Source organism: Dreissena polymorpha, chromosome 10 (genome assembly GCF_020536995.1).
Source record: "Dreissena polymorpha isolate Duluth1 chromosome 10, UMN_Dpol_1.0, whole genome shotgun sequence".
Taxonomy (NCBI): Eukaryota; Metazoa; Mollusca; class Bivalvia; order Myida; family Dreissenidae; genus Dreissena; species Dreissena polymorpha.
In genome coordinates, this window is record NC_068364.1 from 77,634,014 (window position 1) to 77,656,316 (window position 22,303).

The window sequence follows — 22,303 nt, forward strand, 5'->3', positions numbered from 1 at the left end:
AACCATACTTTTTATCTATTACTGCCAACCTGCTACTTTTACCGTTGCTACTCATTACCCTATAATCCCGTATATTCCATTATTAAAAGGACATTCTGATAAATATTTAAGATAAAAGTGCTCAAAATTTCCAAGAAACGCAAACATTCACCATTTGTTGTCAAATTTTGGCATATCTGTTACTGTGTAAAGATGTGATAAAAACGTCCAATCAGGGCGTTTTTTTCCACTTAACACGCGTAAATCGCCTAACTTGATGTTCCCGTTTTTATCCATTATAATTATTATATCTCAATCTTATTTCAATTAGATCTAACAAAGTATATAACTATCATAAAATGATTTTATTCGTATAATTTGATATATTAGAAAGAATGATATTAAATTAGTTTTTCCCAAATCAATTGACTTTTCACAGGAAAATATTCCAAAACCGCAATGGCATTTTTCCCCAAAATGACAGGAAAAGGTCTGACAAAGGGTCTATGTTACCTTCTGAGTATTCAGTTTATTCTTGTCCACCACATCCTCAGCATCGTTGTCCTGACTCAGCAGCCACTGTAGCAGCAGAAAAGCTCGATGTATTTCTTGTATGTATATTTAGGACTCAAACAAATTTATAAACAAGAGCACAGCATAACGGGTGCCAAGCTACGAAAGCTTGTCAGATTATTTTTTTTAAGAGGTCACAGTGACCTTGACCTTTGACCTAGTGACCCAAAATGGGTGTGGCGTGTAGAAGTCATCTAGGTGCATCTACATAGGAAGTTTCAATGTTGTAGGTGGAAGCACTTTGATTTTAGAGGCAATGTTAAGGTTTTTGTTCAAGTTTTATATAAGAGGTCACAGTGACCTTGACTTTTGACCTAGTGACCCAAAAATGGGTGTGGCATGTAGAACTCATCAAGGTGCAACTACATATGAAGTTTCAAAGTTGTAGGTGGAAGCACTTTGATTTTAGAACCTATGTTAAAGTTTGATATTAAAGGTTACAGTGACCTTGACCTTTGACCTAGTGACACAAAAATGGGTGTGGCTTGTAAAACTCATCAAGGTGCATCTACATATGAAGTTTCAAAGTTGTAGGTGGAAGCACTTTGAGGAAATGTTAAGCATGTTGTTTAAGTTTTATATTACAGATCGCAGTGACCTTGACCTTTGACCTAGTGACCCAAAAATGGGTGTGGCATGTAGAACTCATCAATGTGCAACCACATATTAAGTTTCAAAGTTGTAGGTGGAAGCACTTTGATTATAGAGCCTATGTTAAAGTTTGATATAAGAGGTCACAGTGACCTTGACCTTTGACCTAGTGACCCAAAAAATGGGTGTGGCGTGTATAACTTATCAAGGTGCATCTTCATATGAAGTTTCAAAGTTGTAGGTGGAAGCACTTTGATTTTAGAGCCAATATTAAGGTTTTAGCACGACGCCTACGTTGGACGGCGGACGAGCTGACTATGACAATAGCTCGGGTTTTCTCCGAAAACAGCCTCACTAAAAATGTAACTAACACACACACGTTTATATAAATGTAATGACAAGAGTTCCGCGGTCGGAGATGACCGCATTGAAGCCGGATTTTTTATTTAAATGACAGGAAAGTACCTTTCGTGTTTTTGTCAATGCAATACTTAAATTACTGAAATATTGTTCAAAGGTCAAAATGAAATGTAAGTACTTTTCAAGGCATGAGCAAACCTTGTGTTATGTTTTGAATGCATGCATATACATGAACAACAATAACATTTAAGGTCACAGTGACCTTGACCTTCAAATGAATGACATTGAAATGACCAGTGGTCATCTTCTAGTACTGGCCAATCTTTATTTCAAGTTTGAAGACTCTAGGTACAAGCATACCAAAGTTATAACATGAAATAAGAACTTTAACATTTTTACATTCAAGGTCACAGTGACCTTGACCTTCAAATGAATGACCTTGAAATGTCCAGTGGTTACTTACTAGTTCTGGCCAACCTTCATGTCAAGTTTCAAGACTCTAGGTCCAAGCATACCAAAGTTATAACAACTTTAACATTTTTACATTCAAGGTCACAGTGACCTTGACCTTCAAATGAATGACCTTGAAATGTCCAGTGGTTACTTACTAGTTCTGGCCAACCTTCATGTCAAGTTTCAAGACTCTAGGTCCAAGCATACCAAAGTTATAACAACTTTAACATTTTTATATTGAAGGTCACAGTGACCTTCACCTTCAAATGAATGACCTTGAAATGACCAGTGGTCATCTGTTAATCCTGGCCAACCTTCATGTCAAGTTTGAAGACTCTAGGTCCAAGCATACCAAAGTTATACCATGAAATAAGAACTTTAACATTTTTACATTCAAGGTCACAGTGACCTTGACCTTCAAATGAATGACCTTGAAATGACCAGTGGTTACTAACTAGTTATGGCCAACCTTCATGTCAAGTTTCAAGACTCTAGGTCCAAGCATACCAAAGTTATAACAACTTTAACATTTTTTATATTGAAGGTCACAGTGACCTTGACCTTCAAATGAATGACCTTGAAATGACCAGTGGTCATCTGTTAATCCTGGCCAACCTTCATGTCAAGTTTGAAGACTCTAGGTCCAAGCATACCAAAGTTATACCATGAAATAACAACTTTAACATTTTCGAGCACGCCGCCCGCCCGCCCGCCCGCCCGCCCGCCCCCCCGCCCGCCCCCCCGCCCGCCCGACAACATCAATCTATAAGCCGAGATTTTTTCGAAAAAAATCCGGCTAAAAATCAATAACAAATGTTCAACAGCATAAAACATGGAAAATTAATAAATCTCACATCAAGTGTTACCTTTCTGTAAACATTGCGTACAATATCAATTTATACTCCTCCAAAGATTACTTAAACAATTTCATATTTTATAAAAAAAGTATTCATCCATATACATTTCTTACATGGCATGGTGTTTATAGAAATGAAAGTCTAAAAATAGCCTCAGTTGCTATGTACATGTGCATATATGTAGAAATATTTAATTTTCAGTTGAAATGCTTTGTTTTTTTCATGCGAAGTTTACAAGAACTAAATTTAAGGACCATAATTACACAAATGTTATGCCAACATAACATTATATACATTAGATCTAATGTTCTAACAAAAACCCTCACATTGTATAATCAGATAACAATATGTGTACATAAATTATTTGTACCTTTAACTACCCACTTAATGTTGTATTGTAACATCACACACTACTATGTTTGTATGCTAAACAACACATTGTAATTAAAATACTAATCACTAATTACAACAACTAATGCTTACATGTACACACTATTCCACTCTGAACACCAGGATGTTGTCATTATATTGTCCCACAATGATGGATGATGTGGTGCTGCTGTAGCAGACTGACTGTGGGTACCACACTCCATTCTCCTGAGTAGCCAGTGTAGCCAGCTTACTCTCTCCCTCCCAGCCCACCTGTAGTACAGTGTAGGGCAGCCATCCACAGACCAGCACCTGGCCTGCAGGGGTCACATGTAGACCACGTGGGTCACGTAATGCTGGGTCTGAGTATGTAGCCAGGAGTGTGCCATCCCTGGCCAGGGTGAGAAGCTTGTTCTGCCAGTAGCTGATGATGTACAGCCTGTCTCCTGTGGGACTCACAGCACACTTCCTTACTGCAAAACAGAGTAACATCAAGATATTGAATTACTGTAAATGTTAAATGATCTTATTAAACATACTGCAGTGATATTGTATTACGCATATGTTGTTATAATAGGCCTTTACACATCTAAAATATATGCATACATTTCAATGATTCAATAGTTAAGTGTGACATTAAACTTCAGTAGCAGAGCTATTGTGTTAACGTTTGACATGTTGAAATGCGACTGTTGAGTAAGATATGAATTGAAGTAAAACAATTACACAGATGAAAACAATTACACATACTGAAACAATTGCACAGTTCAATCAACAGGTAAACATAGTGTTCATGTACAATCATTAAACAACCACAAAATTAAGACAAGGTCAGAAAGTGTCTCTCTCCCAGGAACACAGTTTCTATTTATAGACATGCCATGTAGTGACAGTCAAAATACTTCATTACTCATGTTTATAAATCAATAATTCTGAAAACATGTATAATTGTGGCTACTGTAGCAATAAAATGGCACATATACATTATTGGACAATTACTTTATATTATATCAGGGGGTTTCTGCTATGTAAAAATTGCCCTAAAAGGTACCCGATTCCAAACCAATATTGAACAAAAAAAATGCCAATTTCCATTGTTGTCTTTTTTTTTTTTTTTTTTTTTTAAATAAGAAGTGTCTAATGCTTATTATATATGAATTGTATTGTATAATAACTTTACAAGCATATAACTATAAATTATATGATTTTTTCCAAACTGGCAAGGTAAAGGCCTGATGTGGGACAATTTGGCATATATGGCAAGCATGTAACGCTGCACAAAATGCCTAGAAATCATGCCACGAAAACCGCATGGTTTAGAGCTATAAGCAGGCAAGATGCGACGCCAAACAGGTAGGTATCATTAGTGTATCAATATCTTATATGTCGATGTACATAAATATTGCATTTGTAGGAGTATTACATCATGTAGATGGCAAGCAGTATTATAATAAACATTTTATTTAGTATTAATTGGTAAAAAAATGAATTTGATTTACTATGGCCTACTGTGTTGACATTTTACACCATGCTTTGCTAATCTCAAACTTGAATGATTAATTTGAGCAGACTGTCATTGCATATTTATGTTACCAGAACAAACCAATGTAAATACCAACAATCATTTCTTCTATTCCATGAATGCCCAAAATTGTATTATAATAAAATTAAATGCCATTTATAATGAAAACGTATTCTTATTAATACAACATTGAACTATTTATATTGCTTGGTTCACTTACAGTAGATACAACACCAACACCCTGCCCCACTGTAACATATTAAATTTGTGGCCATGTTACACACAAACTAGCATTTTTCATTTATCACTATGGCGAATTTAAGGTGTGCTGGCTGTTAATAGATTTTTTTTTTCGGTATTTATTTAAACCCTTGTGCATATATTGATGTTACAGATACACCAGGGTATGCTCTAATCATTGGTGGATAGAAATGGTCCAAACTCCATGAACAGGAACAAGGTGCCAACAAAATACCACGGGCAAAAGATCATTTCTATCTAGAAAGTAAAGACATGTAAATCTTTAATAAAGGTGATGAATTGCCGTTTCAGCCTTTCAACCCGTTTTAAATTATTTATCCATCTCATGCTGTTCACAGTATGTGAATATAATATAAAAAAGGGCTGTTTGGAAAAAATGCATGCCCCCCATATGGGCTGTCATTTGTAGTGGCAGCCATTGTGTGAATACGTTTTTTGTCACTGTGGCCTTGACCTTTGGCCTTGTGACCTGAAAATTGACAGGGGTCATTTGCCAGTCATGATCAATGTACCTATGAAGTTTCATGATCCTAGGCCTAATTATTCTTGAGTTATCATCAAGAAACCATTTTACTGAGTCACTGTGACCTTGACCTTTGACCTAGTGATCTGAAAATTAATAGGCGTCATCTGCCAGTCATTATCAATGTACCTATGAAGTGAAATGATCCTTGGCGTAAGTGTTCTTGAGTTATCATCCAGAAACCATTTTACTTTTTCAAGTCACTGTGACCTTGACCTTTGACCTAGTGAGCTGAAAATCAATAGATATTATCTGCCAGTCATTATCATTGTACCTGTGAATTTGCATGATCCTAGGCATAGGCATTCTTGAGTTATCATCCTGACACTATTTTACTGTTTCGAGTCACTGTGACCTTGACCTTTGACCTAGTGATCCGAAAATCTATAGGGGTCATCTTCCAGTCATGTTCAATGTTCTCATGAAGTTTCATGATCCTAGGCGTAAGCATTCTTGGGTTATCATCCAGAAACCATTTTACTGTTTTGAGTCACTGTGACCTTGACCTTTGACCTAGTGACATGAAAATCAATAGGGGTCATCTGCAAGTCATGATAAATGTACCTATGAAGTTTCATGATCCAAAACATAAGCCTTTTTGAGTTATCATCCGGAAACCATTTTACTATTTCGGGTCATCTTGACCTTTACCTATGACCTAGAGACCTCAAAATCAATAAGGGTCATCTGCGAGTCATTATCAATGTACCTATGAAGTTTCATGATAATTGGCCTAAGCAGTCTTGACTTATCATTCAGAAACCATCTGCAAGACAGACATACGGACCGACATGAGCAAAACAATATAACTCCTCTTCTTCAAAGGGGGGCATAAAAATGTGACTATCATAGTGTTCGATCAAAAGGTTTGACAGAAACCATTTTTGAACTCAACTCTCGTATCCAAGAAACAAAATTAATGTTCTGACCAAATTTCATGAAAATTGGGCCAAAAATGTGACTTCTAGAGTGTTAACATGTTTTCACTTTATACATATAGAGAAAGAAAAATGCCCCGCCCACTGGCGGCCATGTTTTTTCACTGATCCGAACCATTGTCGAACTTGTCCAAGATATCAATAAAACCAATGTTTTGACCAACTTTCATGATGATTGGGCAAAAACTGTGACTTCTAGAGTGTTTACAAGGTTTCTGTATCGCCAATTTTAGGGAACCCTTTCCACTATATAAAGAAAAATGCCCCCCACTGGCGGTCATATTTTTTCACCGATCTGGACCATTTTCGAACTTGTCCGAGATATCAATAAAACCAATGTTTTGACCAACTTTCATGACGATTGGACAAAAACTGTGACTTCTAGAGTGTTAACAAGGTTTCTCTATAGCCAAATAGGGAAAACTGCCACTATATACATATAGAGAAAAATGCCCCGCCCACTGGCGGCCATGTTTTTCACTGATCTGGACCATTTTCGAACTCGTCCGAGATCACCTTTCATAATGAATAGGCAAAAATTGTGACTTCTTTAGTGTTTACAAGATTTCTCTATAGCCAAATAAGGAAAACTGCCCCGCCCACTGGCGGCCATGATTTTCAACAGACCGGAACCACTTTTGAACTCAATTAAGATATCATTAAGACAAACATTTTGACAAAGTTACATGGAGATTGAACATAAAATGTGAATTCTACAGTGTTTACAAGGTTTTCCGTTTTTTGACCTAGTGACCTAGTTTTTGACCCGGCACAACCCAGTTTAGAACTCGGCCGAAGCCACTGACCAAGTTTCATAAAGATGGGACAACAAATGTTGCCTCTAGAGTGTTTACGAGCAAATATTAACGGACGGACGGACAGACGACGGACAGAGACCGGTCAGAAAAGCTCACCTGAGCAATCAGGTGAGCTAATAAAAAGTCAAGCAATCACAAAATCTGTACAGAACAAATATCAAGTTAAACTTCAAATAGTTAAGCAATCAAGTATTTTGAACTGAAAAGAAACCAAATAAACTGTCAAATGATATTCGATTGTATAAAGCAGTAAAAACAGTGTAACTATGTAAACTGTAATGGGACTATTGGGTCACGTGGATATAGAATATATTATATTTCAAATTGTGGCAAAGAAGATACCTAATTGAAAAGTAGATCATGCTAAACAGATTGATAGTTAAGACCAATTGCGGTGAGTTTGAATGCATAATGACAAATAGACAGAAATTAAAATATGTAAAAAGCATGCTGTAAGTGAAGGGACACCAATTGTCTTTTTATCACAAATTTAAGTCAATTTTGCTTAAAGAAAGAACTGTTTGTAATTTCAATTTTAAGTAATTTAAATACAAATTGATAGTTTTACCATTAGAACATCATGTCATTTTCAATATAAAATGCATTGAAACAATTGTACGTAATATGGGACGTCCTACAAGTTATAACACCTATTAACTGAACAGTATTCAGATTTCATTTTCTGTATTTGTAAGCATTGACAACACGGTTGAACTCTAATGAAAACAGTATAACTATAAAAAAAGCAACCCAAGAGACAGCAATATTGTCAACCAAGATTGTTATGACCTTTAAGTGACAGTGTTTTTTTTCACCTATAGGGGAATGGTGGCGGGGCCCGTCCAAAGGGGAAAAATGCGTCGATTTTTAGGAAAAGGGGAAAATAAAAAATTTACTCTTTTATATGTAATGATATTTATTATATGAATACACATGTATGCATGAATGTAATATTCACAGCTGAATGTCTTTGTCCTATTTCTTAAATATATACCAATGATTTTTTCAACATTAGTTTCAGACAGTTCAGCCTTCATGCACAGTCTTAGTTTTCCTTGCCATTTTGAGTCTAATTGGGATTTTTTTAATCGATAAAATGGAAAATGTGAGCATTTTTTATCAATAAAATGGACCAATTTGGAATGTTTTTATCAACGAATATTGACACAATATACCTAGATACATCAGGCCTTTCCCTGGCCATTTTGGGAAAAAAATGCAATTCATGTTAAATTAACTGATTTGGGAAAAAACTAACTTAATATAACTCTTTATAATAATTCAAAATCATATTAATTATAGTTATATACTTTATTAGTTGTTTGTGAAATAAATTTGAGATATATCAGGGCTCAACATTAACCGAAAAACCAACTTGCCCTACCGGGCCAGTACTTCCAAAATCTACTTGCACTGAACGTAAAGCAACTTGCCCAAACATGAAATATCACATCAACTGTAAACCTCATATTGTTTGATAAACCAAAATGATACACCACAAAACCTTTTTTAATTTTGAACATTTAACAAAATGATTACAGCAATTAAAGTCTAAATTAAATGCTCTTTGTTCTTTTTTGCACTTTTCCGGGCGGACAACTAGATTATAAAATAACTTGCCCAGACCCAACTTTTACTTGCCAGGGGCAATAGGACAACAAAAAATGTTGAGCCCTGTATATTTATCATAAGACAGTTATTTCATTTTTTTTTTTTTTTTTTTTTTCGGCGTTAGCTGTATACGCCAGCTTTTCACCTTAGCCTGACCTTTGTTAGCGTCCAATAGAATTCAAATAAAACTTCCCGCGGCCAAGTACAGATGAATACACTTCATTGACTGCATTGGCTGATTTGAGAATACGACCAGAACATTGGAAACATGTCCGCGTCTTTGTAACACTGTTTTACTGCGTGTTCAGCATGAAACAATTTTATAATCTAATGAAAAGGCTTAATAGATAGAACAGTTTTACACTCAATCTCGACATCAATACAGTTTGTGCGTCCACCTTTTATTTTAAGAAAATTTTCAGCGCGAGAACGTTTGCATTTAAAGGCTATGTTCTCATATTTAGTACTAACTTCCATATTCCTGTCAACATGTTAACATGTTAAAGTATAGAGAGCAGTGGAAGCGAAGACTCACTTTAATGCATTGCATTTCAACTCGCGAGGTATATCGGGTCAATTTGCGGCCACTGTGTGAATGTCAGAGTTTACATACAGGTCATCGCTGCGTCTCTACCTTATGTGCTGATCGGAGTTCAGGGCCAGGAAAATAAACGTTACATAATAAAGACGCTATAGCGTGAACTAGGTGAACTGGAATTTTCTTTAGACCAGACAGATGTTAAATGAAGATATCCAGCGATATCATATGGTATGTCAATAATAGATTCTTAATGTGTTTTACAACAATACCATGATAAATATTATTTTTAATTACTTTAACAAGAATTATGCCATCATATTGACTAATGAATTATGCATGAGCGCAATGATTCTCGATACTGTTAATAATCGAATCAAATAGCAACGCCAGACAAACCACTAAAACAGGTTTGTTCGAAGAACGCGCGTATAAATATTTAAACTATGTACGGATACTTCGCGTGTGGCCGGTTGACTCATATGTTTTAATTTCACTTCCATTCTTCTTTTGGTTTTCTGTTTTGTATCTATACGTTTATGACCAGCAATATGTAATAATGTAAAATAAGCCGCGAAAACTCCGCGTATCATCCCGTACTGCGTTTGCTGCATCTAAGAACTGCACAGAAAAAGACATTCGCTATCTTTGATCTCATTCATTGAAGTCTTTACCTTTCATTAACTGCAACCACAATCAACGCCGTATATCTTTTTAAAGATATTTCTTGTTACTTTTGGAGGGGATTTTTTCTACAAAATGGGGGAAAAATATATACTCTTTTTTGAGGGGAATGGGGCTGAATATCGGCCCCGAAATTGCCATAAAAAACACTGAGTGGTGACCTTAATTTTGAGAAAGTAAGACTGACTCAGGCCTTTTGTACATTGTACCAATCACCTTATTATCCTTGTTGCAAAACTTGATAAAAATCATTCAATGGGCAAAGTAGATGTAGACTGAACATGTAAAATAGACTTTTCACAAGTTATGAGTCCAATGACTCCTGTTTTAAAATCATAGTGGCAGGTACATGTATGGTATGAAAGCACTTCAATGGATTTTAGATCTATTTCATATTGCCTCACACTACATTCACACAAAGAGATTTGCAGAGCAGTTATATCTTATTATTATATTATAATATACAGGTATTCACTGGGTAGGGAAATCTGATTGTAAGAGCTATTGAAGCATGGGTACTGAATAATCTTCAAAAGTCATAATTGGACCAGAGAACATTTTAAGGTATACTATTTTGATATAATTATTCAAGTGTGTTATCAATTCAAAAGATCAAAAGCAATGTCAGTTTACTGCCATTAGCATAGTAAAGAGAAATATGTTAATTATAGATCTGTTATTCAGCTTTTACAAATTTCTTTCACATTCCAACATTCTTCAGTTAAATGAATATACTCTATGGACATTTCTGTTCTGCAAAACTATTTTAAAGCTATTGAGTTGGTCACAAGTGATACATTATCTTATGCAACTAAATTTCTACAGTTTATAATCATACTTCACATAATGATATATAAACCATTAACTGCACTGATTTATTGTTAAGTGTATTTTTCATGTTGAAAGTTATCAATTTAATCGTATGCGGCCTCCTAACAATGGGCACCAATCAAGGACATAAAATTGTTAAATTGATATCCCCGCAAAATCACAGTTTTTTTATGGGTGGGTGCTAATTAATAGATGAACAGTATTATCCTTAAACACACTGATGAAGTGTAGGGTAATTGTTTGTATGCATTGCCATAGTCCTCATTGATATATATAAACCCATGAAGTTTCATGTTGAAATCTTGTAGTTTAAAATAAAGCCCTGAAAAGTTACATCATACAAAAACAACAAAGGGCAACAACTCTTATTTGAGAAAACGTAAGGTTAATATGGTTCTCGTGCAATACCATTCTCCTTATTGATTTCTACACACCCTTGAAGTTTCATGCTGAAATATTGTAACATATCTAAAATATAGCCATGAAAAGTTACATGATACCAAAACAGCAGAAGTCAATAAATCTTATTTGAGAAAGTGTGGGGTTATGGTTCTTGTGCATAGCACTTCTCATTTATATCTACACACACATGAAGTTTCATGTTAAAATATTGTACCATATCTGAGATATAGTCCTGCAAAGTTACATCATACAAAAAAAACAAGGGCAATAACTCTTGTTTAAAACAAGAGCACCGCCTTGCGGGTGCAGACCGCTCATCTATTTTCTTTTTAAAGGTGAAGGGACTCTCATTTTCAATCACAAAGGAGGGAGGAGTGGAGTGAAGAGGGGTGTATAGTGTGGGGTTGTGGACATTTATTACATTATCTTCCAAAAAAGCGAAAAAAAAAAAAAAAAAAAAAATTGGGGGGGGGGGGGGTGGTGTGGGGGGGTGGGGTGGGGGTATAGTGTGAGGGTGTGGTGGTCATTTGTGAGATGATCTTAAAAAAAAAAAAAAAATAAAATAAAAAAATTAGGGGGGGGGGGGAGGGGGGGAGGGGGGAGGAGGGCACGGGGGATGGTTTGGGTGAAGTCTATTGTGGTATGTCAGGTAAGAGTAGTTTCATCAAAGTATCAATCAAATCTAATCATAAATAAAGAAGTTATGGCAATTTTAGCAAAATTTAATAATTTGACCTTGAGAGTCAAGGTCATTCAAAGGTCAAAGTAAAATTCAAGTTGCCAGGTACAGTAACCTCATGATAGCATGTAAGTATTTGAAGTTTGAAAGCAATAGCCTTGATACTTCGAGTGGATCGAAACACAAAATTTAACCATATATTAAAAGTTACTAAGTCAAAAAAGGGCCATAATTCCGTAACAATGACAACCAGAGTTATGCAACTTGTCCTTTTACTGTACCCTTATGATAGTTTGTGAGTTTTCTAAGTATGAAAGCAATATCTATGATACTTTAGGGGTAAAATGGACCAAAACATAAATCTTAACCAAATTTTCAATTTTCTTAGTATAAAGGGCCCATAATTCCGTCCAAATGCCAGTCAGAGTTACATAACTTTGCCTGCACCGTCCCCTTATGATAGTTCATAAATCTTGCAAGTATGAAAGCAATAGCTTTGATACTGTAGGAATAAAGTGGACCTAAACACAAAACTTAATCAAATTTTCAATTTTCTAAGTATAAAAAGGGCACATAATTCTGTCAAAATGCCAGTCAGAGTTACATTACTTTGCCTGCACAGTCCCCTTATGATAGTTAGTAAGTGTTGCAAGTATGAAAGCAATAGCTTTGATGCTTAAGGAATAAAATGGACCTAAACACAACACTTAACCAAAATTGTCAATTTTCTAAGTATAAAAAGGGCACATAATTCTGTCAAAATGCATGCCAGAGTTATCTAACTTTGCCTGCCAAGTCCCCTCATGATAGTTAGTAAGTGTACCAAGTTTGAATGCAATAGCATTGATACTTACTGAGAAAAGTGGAACTAAACGCAAAACTTAACCAAAATTTTCAATTTTTTAAGTATAAAAAGGGCACATAATTCTGTCAAAATGCACGCCAGAGTTATCTAACTTTGCCTGCCCAGTCCCCTAATGATAGTAAGTAAGTGTACCAAGTTTGAATGCAATAGCATTGATACTTTCTGAGAAAAGTGGACCTAAACGCAAAACTTAACCGGACGCCGACGCCAACGCCGACGCCGACGCCAAGGTGATGACAATAGCTCATAATTTTTTTTCAAAAAATAGATGAGCTAAAAAGAGGGTTATGATTCTTGTACAAGGCTTTCTCCTTATTGATATATATACACCCATGAAAATTCATGTTGGAATCTTGTATGGTATGTTAGATATAGCCCTGAACAAATACATCATAAAAATGGGCAATTACTCTTATTTGAGAAAGTGTAGGGTTATGGTTCTTGTGTATGGCACTTCATGTCATTGATATATATACACACATTAAGTTTCATGTTGATATCTTATTTAGTTTCTGAGATTTAGCCCTGAAAAGTTAGTGACAGACGGACGGACTGACAGACTGAGGCACAATGCCAATTCTATATCCCTTCACCTTTTACTGGGAATAATAACTGAGTATTGACCAACAAGGAGCTGATTATTTCAATACAGATACATACACTGTTTTGAGGTGGTAAAGTACAAAGGTTTAAACACATTTTAAAGTGCTACATGAAAATAAGAATGGTACCGCAGAAAAAACATATTTCTAAAACAGCATACAGACATTCCTCTAGAGTTCTGGTTATTACAACAACAAAACAAGAGATGTGTTTGTAAAAAACACAATGCCCCCTACTGCGCCACTTTGATTTAAAAATCACTAGAGCTTAAGCCTTTGTCACAGACGTGACCAATACCCCATACCAATATGCCGCAGTGACACAGACGTGACCAATATTCCCAAATGCCGCAGTGACACAGACGTGACCAATACCCCCAAATGCCGCAGTGACACAGAATATTTCGCATGTTGTCTTCACAGAAAACAGCGGACACCATGCTCAATGTTAAAAACGCACTAAGTGACCCGGTGACCTAGTTTTTGACCCGGCATGGCCCATGTTCAAACTTGACCTACACATCATCTAGATACAACTTCCGACTAAGTGTGGTGTAGATCGGATGAAAACTACTTGAATAAGAGAGCGGACACCATGCTCAATGTTTAAAACACACTAAGTGACCCCGTTACCCAGTTTTTGACCCCGCACGACCTGTATTCAAACTTGACCTAGACATCATCTAGATACAACACCGACCGACAAGTTCACTCCTATATATCCCCCTAAACTTTGTTTGTGGGGGTATACAAAATTATCATTTGGCAGGTACAGATAATTATCTCCCTTAAAAGCTTATTACTTCCCTTGGATTTGTTTTTTTTACCTATGACCTTTAAGGATGACATTGACCTTCACCTTTTACCACTCAAAGTGTGCAGCTCCATGAGATACACATGCATCCCTAATATCAAGTTGCTATCTGAAGCGACATATAAGTTATGAGCATTTTTCAAAACCTAAACGCAAAAGAATGACGGACGGATGGACGGACGGAATGACGGACGGACGGACAGACAGACAGACAGACAGACGGACAGTGCGATCACTATATGCCCTCTTCGGGGGCATACAAATTGTAATTTTCCCAAAATATTCATACTTAATTAGTACATGCTAACCAAAATTACGAGTGAGCTTTCTTATGATACCATAAATGGTGGAATTGCAGGCGATGGGCTGGTTTATGTAATTATGTGTTACTGATTTGTTATTCAGCTTGTTTGATTATTTGAGTTATAACATTTCATACAACAAATGTTTTTTGCTTGTGACTAAGTAAAGACGGGGCATTATTGCTAGATATTTCTTCTGAATAAAAGTCACTTTTAGTTTAATACTTTTTAATTTGTAAACACATAAATATAACATACTGTAAATGTTCTTTTACTGTTATAATAATTCCTTAAGTACGGTATAAAGAGTAAAACCTGTTAAGTGTTGTTGTATTATTAGTATACGTAAATCGAGACTACCAGATCCATGACATGTAAAGGAATTCATAAATAGGAGCTGGTCAAAGCATTGATTATCAAAGCGCTGAAGGCACGGAAGTTGTCAGCTATTGCATAATCTTAGACACAACTCAGTTTTCAAAATTATGGTATTATGCTTTTTATATTGCAAGTTTGCCATGCACAAAACCAATTCAAATTTATAAAGAGTGTGTCTTGACACACAGGTCGAGATGTGTTTGCACTGTTTATCCTCATATTTATGTTATAAAGAAAACTTAGGCAAAATACCAACAATATGTCTCTTTTTTACGTTCATAAAGCATTAAAATATGATGAAAATGGTATCATCTAAACCAGTTAACATAAAATAAAATTTGCAATCACCAATTCATATAAACTGAATACTGTTGAACTATCAAATACCTACATGTATCACACTAAGAATATAATTTTATGATTAAAATTCCCTTTACAAAACTTTTTTGGACACCATATCCAATTCAAATATATATACATTGAATAAGAAAATAAAAAATAAATCTGCCAGCAGTATTTTTTACTTACGAATTAGTTACTCATAAAGACAGCGCTGTTTACCCTTAATTTGTTGCTGATGCAATTTACTTGTTACCCGAGTAGTTCACACCGTGTCAGCTGTTTTACCCAGCTTTCCGCCTTTAATGACATCTACATAATGCAAGCAGGCATGCATGAATACATTGGAATATTTTATAGGCTGATAAGGCTCCTCTTATTTGCCTGTTTACTGTATTTGTTTTTTTAATTCAATTTTATATTGAAATGCATTGCGCTAAAATATGTCATTTCCAACTCACAATGAGATTTAAAAAGACCCGCATCATGCAAAAAGGAGTCTTATGCAATATGCGCCCATCATAGTTATACACCACCCAGCCTGCGCATCTCTCAGTCTGGTCATGATATACACAATAACTTTTGTCCTACCTCTTTGATCTTGAAAACCAAAAAAACAAGGTAAGCAAAAACACGGTCAAAGTGAGTATTCAATTAAAAGAAATATAAATGCAAAGCGGCTTAACAGGTAAAAAAAAACCTACTCCTTTAAGAAAAACATGAAAACAGTGTCATTTTTTCAGTCAGTTTCAATTAACAATTAACCTCTCTTAAATGTAGTCAGCTCCCATATACACATGCCCCCTATCCATTTAGTATTAATATTTTATAAAATATCATTGTAGTTTCTTTAAAAATAGATTTCAGTGATGTTTTTCTTGCAGCTTATTAGCAAATTGAGATTGGAGGCCAAAATAGGAACAAGTGAAATATTTTGTTTCAATTAATCTGACCAAACAGAGCACAGATTTCATTTTTCAGAAAAATTTTTTTTTGAGAATCAACTGTTATTCGCAATTTCCTAGCAATTACAAGCTTAAATTTAAATTTTATAAGATATAAATTTATCGTACAGATTTTATACAAAGCATCACACCCACATTGAAAAGTTATGTAAATCCTTATTAACGCATGAATAAACACAGCAATTTGTTTGCCCATTTGGGAAAAGTACGGTACCTGAGCTCAGTTGGGGAAAATGTGCACTAAAAACCCTTAAATTGTGAACATTTAGGTTCAAACCATACAGCTGAATAGGGAAACTAACTTAATATTGCATTTTATTTTTAAAGGAATGGTCTTGGTATTGTTGGCAGTCATGTTGTGGGCCATCAAGGAAATAAATCATCTTCTGTTTGTGTTTCAACTTTGACATGCCATCTTGCTTTTTTTAACCATTCTGCATAACGTAACTTTCAAGATTGTCTAGTACCTGCTATGTTAGCGCGTCAATTTGTAAACAGCAAATTGCTAGAAGAGAAACTCACCAATTAAAAGCTAGTTGCCCAGCAGGACTTACAACTTTTGAAACATGTCCTGACCAGGTCTAAATCTTATAGCCCCAACAATAATATCCAGTGATGATTAAGCCTGTCTCTGCTCAAAAGACATTACAAAATTATCCTGAAATGTCATTTTATTCCCCTCAGAAGATAAGCTTTATTTGGACAAATATTGAACAATATCACAATATCACAAGGACCATTTTTACCCGCTCAATTTTGTTAAGATTTGTTATTCATCTAAATCCTAAGAAACAAACATGGAAGTGTTAAAACTTGAACTTAGCTTTAATATCTGCATGTTTGTTTCTTAGGATTAACATGAATAAAAAAATCTTAACAAAATTGACAGGGTAAAAATCTGTCCTTGTTGTTACTTTATTTCGAGCATTAAATAAACATGTTTGTTTTGCAACAATAATTGGAACACATATTGTTATGTAATTAATTAGTGATATTATTACATATAAAAAAGTTGTTATTTTATGTGTTATCATCGTGATTTAATTTTTGTATGCAGAGACAATAGGCAATTGGAGATCTACTTGACACTAGAGCCATTTTCCTGTTGTGACGCCATGCTGTTAGTCTGGGAGACAAACGGTGTAACAGGAGGCAAATGCTAGCTCTAGAGGCAAGGGGCGCGAGTGCCTTTTTGGCTTTATAGTTTCACGCCGGGTATGCGAATACTTCGTTTACGGATGGCACTTCACTTACAGAGAACAACAAACGCCACGCGCGAGAGGTGAGTTCTTCAGCTTTTTTGTATTTATGTTCTGTTTATTTGGTTTTTAGACACAGAACATTGTTTGGGTGATTAATGGTATAGCACTTCGTATTGCGAAGAAAGAAATTCGCGGAAAAACGGTGAATTATTTAAAAAAAAACGATAAAATTTCATCGATAATCAGCATGAGTTGAATGATCAGTACATATTTAAACAAAATAAACATACTTGGAAATAAATCAAGAACGTGCTTACTATTCGAAATAAAAGATCAATATATCCAGTAATGTTACAACATGTTACATTTTAGTTTACTAATGTATTTGAGAAAATTCAAATGTTTTAAGAGTCGCATGAACATTTTTCATCTGCACTTCGTTTACCGATCATCTAAAAAACAATGGCACTTCGTTTCCTGACATCTAGACACTTTTTTCCAGATATAACACACTCGTATTTTTTTAATCAAAAATGCAGAATTCGCTGTGGAATACTGTTAAAGTAAGCAGGCAATAAATAAAAATGTATGTACTTAGTACGCAAATAAAAAACGAATAACCGAAGCATGTTCTTATCCCTTTGAAATATGATTATGATTTGGTATAAATGTGAAAGATAAATGTTAAACAAATTGGATATGTCTAATGAGTAAAATCTATATGACCATATATTTTAAATTACGTTCTAAGTGGTTGATCTAAAGCATTTATCTTTATGTCCAAATGAAGGTACTAAGGCTATTTTCTTTTATATTAGATAGCATGTCATGAATAATCACTCTGCTTAAACTGCCTCTCAGAGATTAATATCAGCAGCGATGCAGGTTCGAAATTCTATTGGAACTTTTTGGCTCAATGCCAATAAACGAAAATAGCAATAAAAGAACGGGCGTGGTTGATTTAATCACACGATAGTGGTGTAAAAATTATGCATATCCGTCTTTTTTTTAATATAAACACAACACATGCTGCATATGAAGTTCTATCCAATATAGCACCCTAAACTTCGTTTGTGTGGGTATACTAAGTACTGACTCCATAATATGACATTTAAACATTTTATGTACGCATTCCTTTTTTTCCAGAATCAGTTGATTTTACGATTTAATTTTAACCGTGATTCTTAAAACTCAACCAATACAGTGATTTAGGGTCAGGTGAATCGCACTTCGAGCAAACGTTAGCGTTGCGTAAAGGGAAGTGCTCCCTATAAGCAGGGCTCAAAATACAGGGAGTTTTACCATTCTCTTTTTAATTTTGTTGCTACGCATAAGTATCGTCTTGATGATGCGATTCAAATAAGCACAACCGACATAGGATTTTATGAAGAACAAATGTGTATTTGCGTCATAAAGACCCCTTCACTACCGTTATCTAGAGCCCTGCTATAAGTAAAATTAAACACGATTGTGTTGATTCGCATTATCCGTACACATTTATTTAATAATAAATATTATCTTATTTGAAAATTGCAATTATAATAAACATAGTATAAATTAATAGTCATGTGATTTTTGAAAAATATATTTTAAAAATGTTTCGTATGAATAGCCATAATATAAATAAATGCATTTGAGGTAGAAGATAAAACTCAGTTATTAGAGTGCCCGCTTTGTTGAAAGTCTCCGTAATCTGAAGTGCCCTTTATCGGTAAACAAAGTGGCTGCAACTTTATGTATGCCACCTATTACAAAATGTACTATCTTTGTTTATATTTCATTGAATGCTATCAAAATTTCAGTATTTGAAGCACAGTGATTACTCTACATGCTGGAATAGCAAAAAATTTCTTGCAATAATTCTAAGTAGTTTTATTTTGTTAAAATGTTTACTGTTCATCCAGTTTATGCTGTTTTCCGATCAAATTTTCTATTTTTTGGGCAAAACTGTTCCATTCTTCCGTGAAATTGTGTATTCCCAATACAAAAGGATACACCATTTATCAACTCGACCATGTGTCTTGTCTTAAAAACTAATCTTTAGGATATAACTTTAAATAAAACAGATGAACTTACCTCTAGCGCGTGGCGTTTGTTGTTCTCTGTTAGTGAAGTGCCATCCGTAAACGAAGTATTCGCATACCCGGCGTGAGTTTGTTACATATTAAATGGTTATAATTATGTATATTATAATTATAATATAATATTGAAGTCCAATAATTAAAAATACGGCGGGCGGCCATACTTTTACGGGCCTGTCCCGCGATCAATAATTCAAATGATTCCTATGTCTACGCTTGCCGAATCTGTCCAATACAAAATCTGATTCTCTATGTACACTATAAATGATGTCCTATGGATCTAGAAGGTACCACACACATGTCTATCATGAATATGGCCTACAATATCGTAACATGTTAAGATGCAATGGGTCAACGTTGTGTTGTTGACCGCTGTTATGTCTGATATTTGAGATTCCGAGAATGGGGTTCAATTTCATTATGCAAAATTGTCTTACCATTGAAGTATGTTTATATAACAATGATCTAGGTTCCATTTCATCATGCAAAACTGTCGTTACATTTGAAGTATATTATACAACAATGTTTTACATTTGAAATATACATGTACGTCATAAAGGTTGACCCGTTTTAATCCATGTATTACGTTACATATGCTGTTCTACATACTGTAACTGAAGTAAAACTTGCACATTGTGTATATTTCATGCGAAACTGTTCCATTCGTAATATGTTCTACTCAAGCATTTGATAACATCCGCCGGCGATATTTGTTCACATACTTTTGACTTACGCTTATATGCTGTATACACATGTGTATATGCATGTTTCTTTTCTTTGTTTCGTTTTTCTGTTTTACTTAATCTTTACACGTCTCACTATTGTTTGTGTTGTAAACAATGTCATTAGTTATGATTACAGCATATATGTTTGTATTTTGGGCTGGAGGCCTTTTAGTACAAATGAACCTATTGTCATTGTCATTACCATAACAAATGACGGAAAATTAAACATATATACTCTTTCATGTACTTAAAAACTAATATGTTATAAAATATATAACGGTTATTGATGGACATACACAATGTGATTACAAATATTGACAATATTGTAAACATATTTTACTCACACTTACCACAGTCTTTTTAGAATATATGTACCATACCTTATATCGGGAAAATATTAAACATAAATACTCTTTTATTATATTTTTAAAATACTGTTTTAAATGCAAATTATATCATGTTTTATATACAATACAAATAAACAATGGAATTACAAACAACAATTATCTTTAAAAATATATATATACGGCGTTGATAATGGTAGGTGTTGAGGCAAATTAAAAGCTTTATACCAATGAGATCATAAATAGCAATAGCGTTTTCATACTATTTCTGAGACTGAGACTGACCACGAACTGACCTTCATACCTGGCGGCTTTGAATGGAATGCATAAAAGTGAGGTAACTATTCCACTGCGGGATCTAAGGCTTGTTTAAAGCTTTATACATTTACATGCTTAACACTCAAAATTGAAAACAAATAAAAGTATCTAAGGCTTGTTTAAAGCTTTATACATTTACATGCTTAACACTCAAAATTGAAAACAAATAAAAGTATCTAAGGCTTGTTTAAAGCTTTATACATTTACATGCTTAACACTCAAAATTGAAAACAAATAAAAGTATTTTCGCCAAAGAGTATTTCATAATAGGAAACAACAATGGCCTAGTATCACCAACATGCTTAAGTCGATATTTTGACTCTACTTTGAGATTTTGCTCAACTTTTGAGATGAGTGTAAACACCTTGCTCAAATTGGTGATCACGAAACGTTTTTGAGTACTGAGTCAGACTCATCTTTGAGTTTGAGCAAAAATAATTGAGCAAGCATTCTACCTGTCTCAAGTTATAAAGCAGTACTCAAACATGGCCGCTTTTGTTGAACGCATTCAACGTTTACGAGGACGTTAGCCGATTTAACGCGTTTTTGAAGACAGCAGCAACCCTTAAAAAAAAGTCAGCGATATATATCGATTTCACCCGGAAACTATTTATTTATTTCATTGTTGGATTGCTGATTTATGAATTGGACGCACGGACTCGTCGTTCATTGCCGATGCAATATTTGCTGTCAGATTTGATAGTAAATAGGGCAAAGAAACCTTTGTTTTACACCATTATAATTGCTAAATTGCATTGATTTTCAATTGGCAAATACATAGAATTTAATCCCAAAACGTACAGTATAGAGTAGTTCCCCTTTGTTGACATAGCATTTGACAACACATGCCTTGGTTTTAGCAAAACATTTTAACGATGAATGTTTTAATACTGTAAAAATACAATCTTACAATAACGAGTAAGTTTTATCTAAAATTCTGTTTTTTCTTAATATATTATTTATGTTTACTCATTCTATAATTGCCAACGTGTATTTATCGATGTAAATAAATGAAGACTGATTTACCCCACCCGCTTATGTTGAACGTGTAATACTTCAGGTTACAGTATACTAAATACTTTTGGTGTTCAATGCTATACCCTCTAAAAACAAAATCGTCATTTATTTGAAGACACAATTCTCTGTATGGGCACTTGCCATGACTTTATTATTGAACATGTCTGTGCGCATGTGGTAGGGAAAACATTGCTGCATACTAGAAATTCACTGTTTTGCTTTAGGTTGGAGACAGTATAGTACCAGAAAGGCCGTTGACCAAGAACCTTCTCAAAAAGGCCACAAAAAAAGCATAAGTGAACCAAATAGGCGTTGGCGGGAAACCATCATCAACTGGAGATAAGCCGGTAAAAAGATGGCCA

General features: G+C 34.7%; 1 protein-coding gene across 2 annotated transcripts in view; it reads right to left on the reverse strand.

Annotated features, from left to right (window-relative positions):
* The window catches only part of LOC127846890 (E3 ubiquitin-protein ligase TRIM33-like), a 215,209-nt gene that overhangs the window by 5,801 nt on the left and 187,105 nt on the right, over positions 1 to 22,303 (reverse strand). For both annotated transcript variants that reach the window (XM_052378308.1, XM_052378306.1), the window contains exons 3-4: positions 3,297 to 3,655; positions 493 to 558 (exon numbers count right to left, since the gene is read on the reverse strand). In XM_052378308.1, the coding sequence (XP_052234268.1) occupies positions 3,306 to 3,655 (350 nt within the window). In that variant the 3' untranslated portion in view covers positions 493 to 558; positions 3,297 to 3,305. The remainder of the gene's footprint in view (positions 1 to 492; positions 559 to 3,296; positions 3,656 to 22,303) is intronic.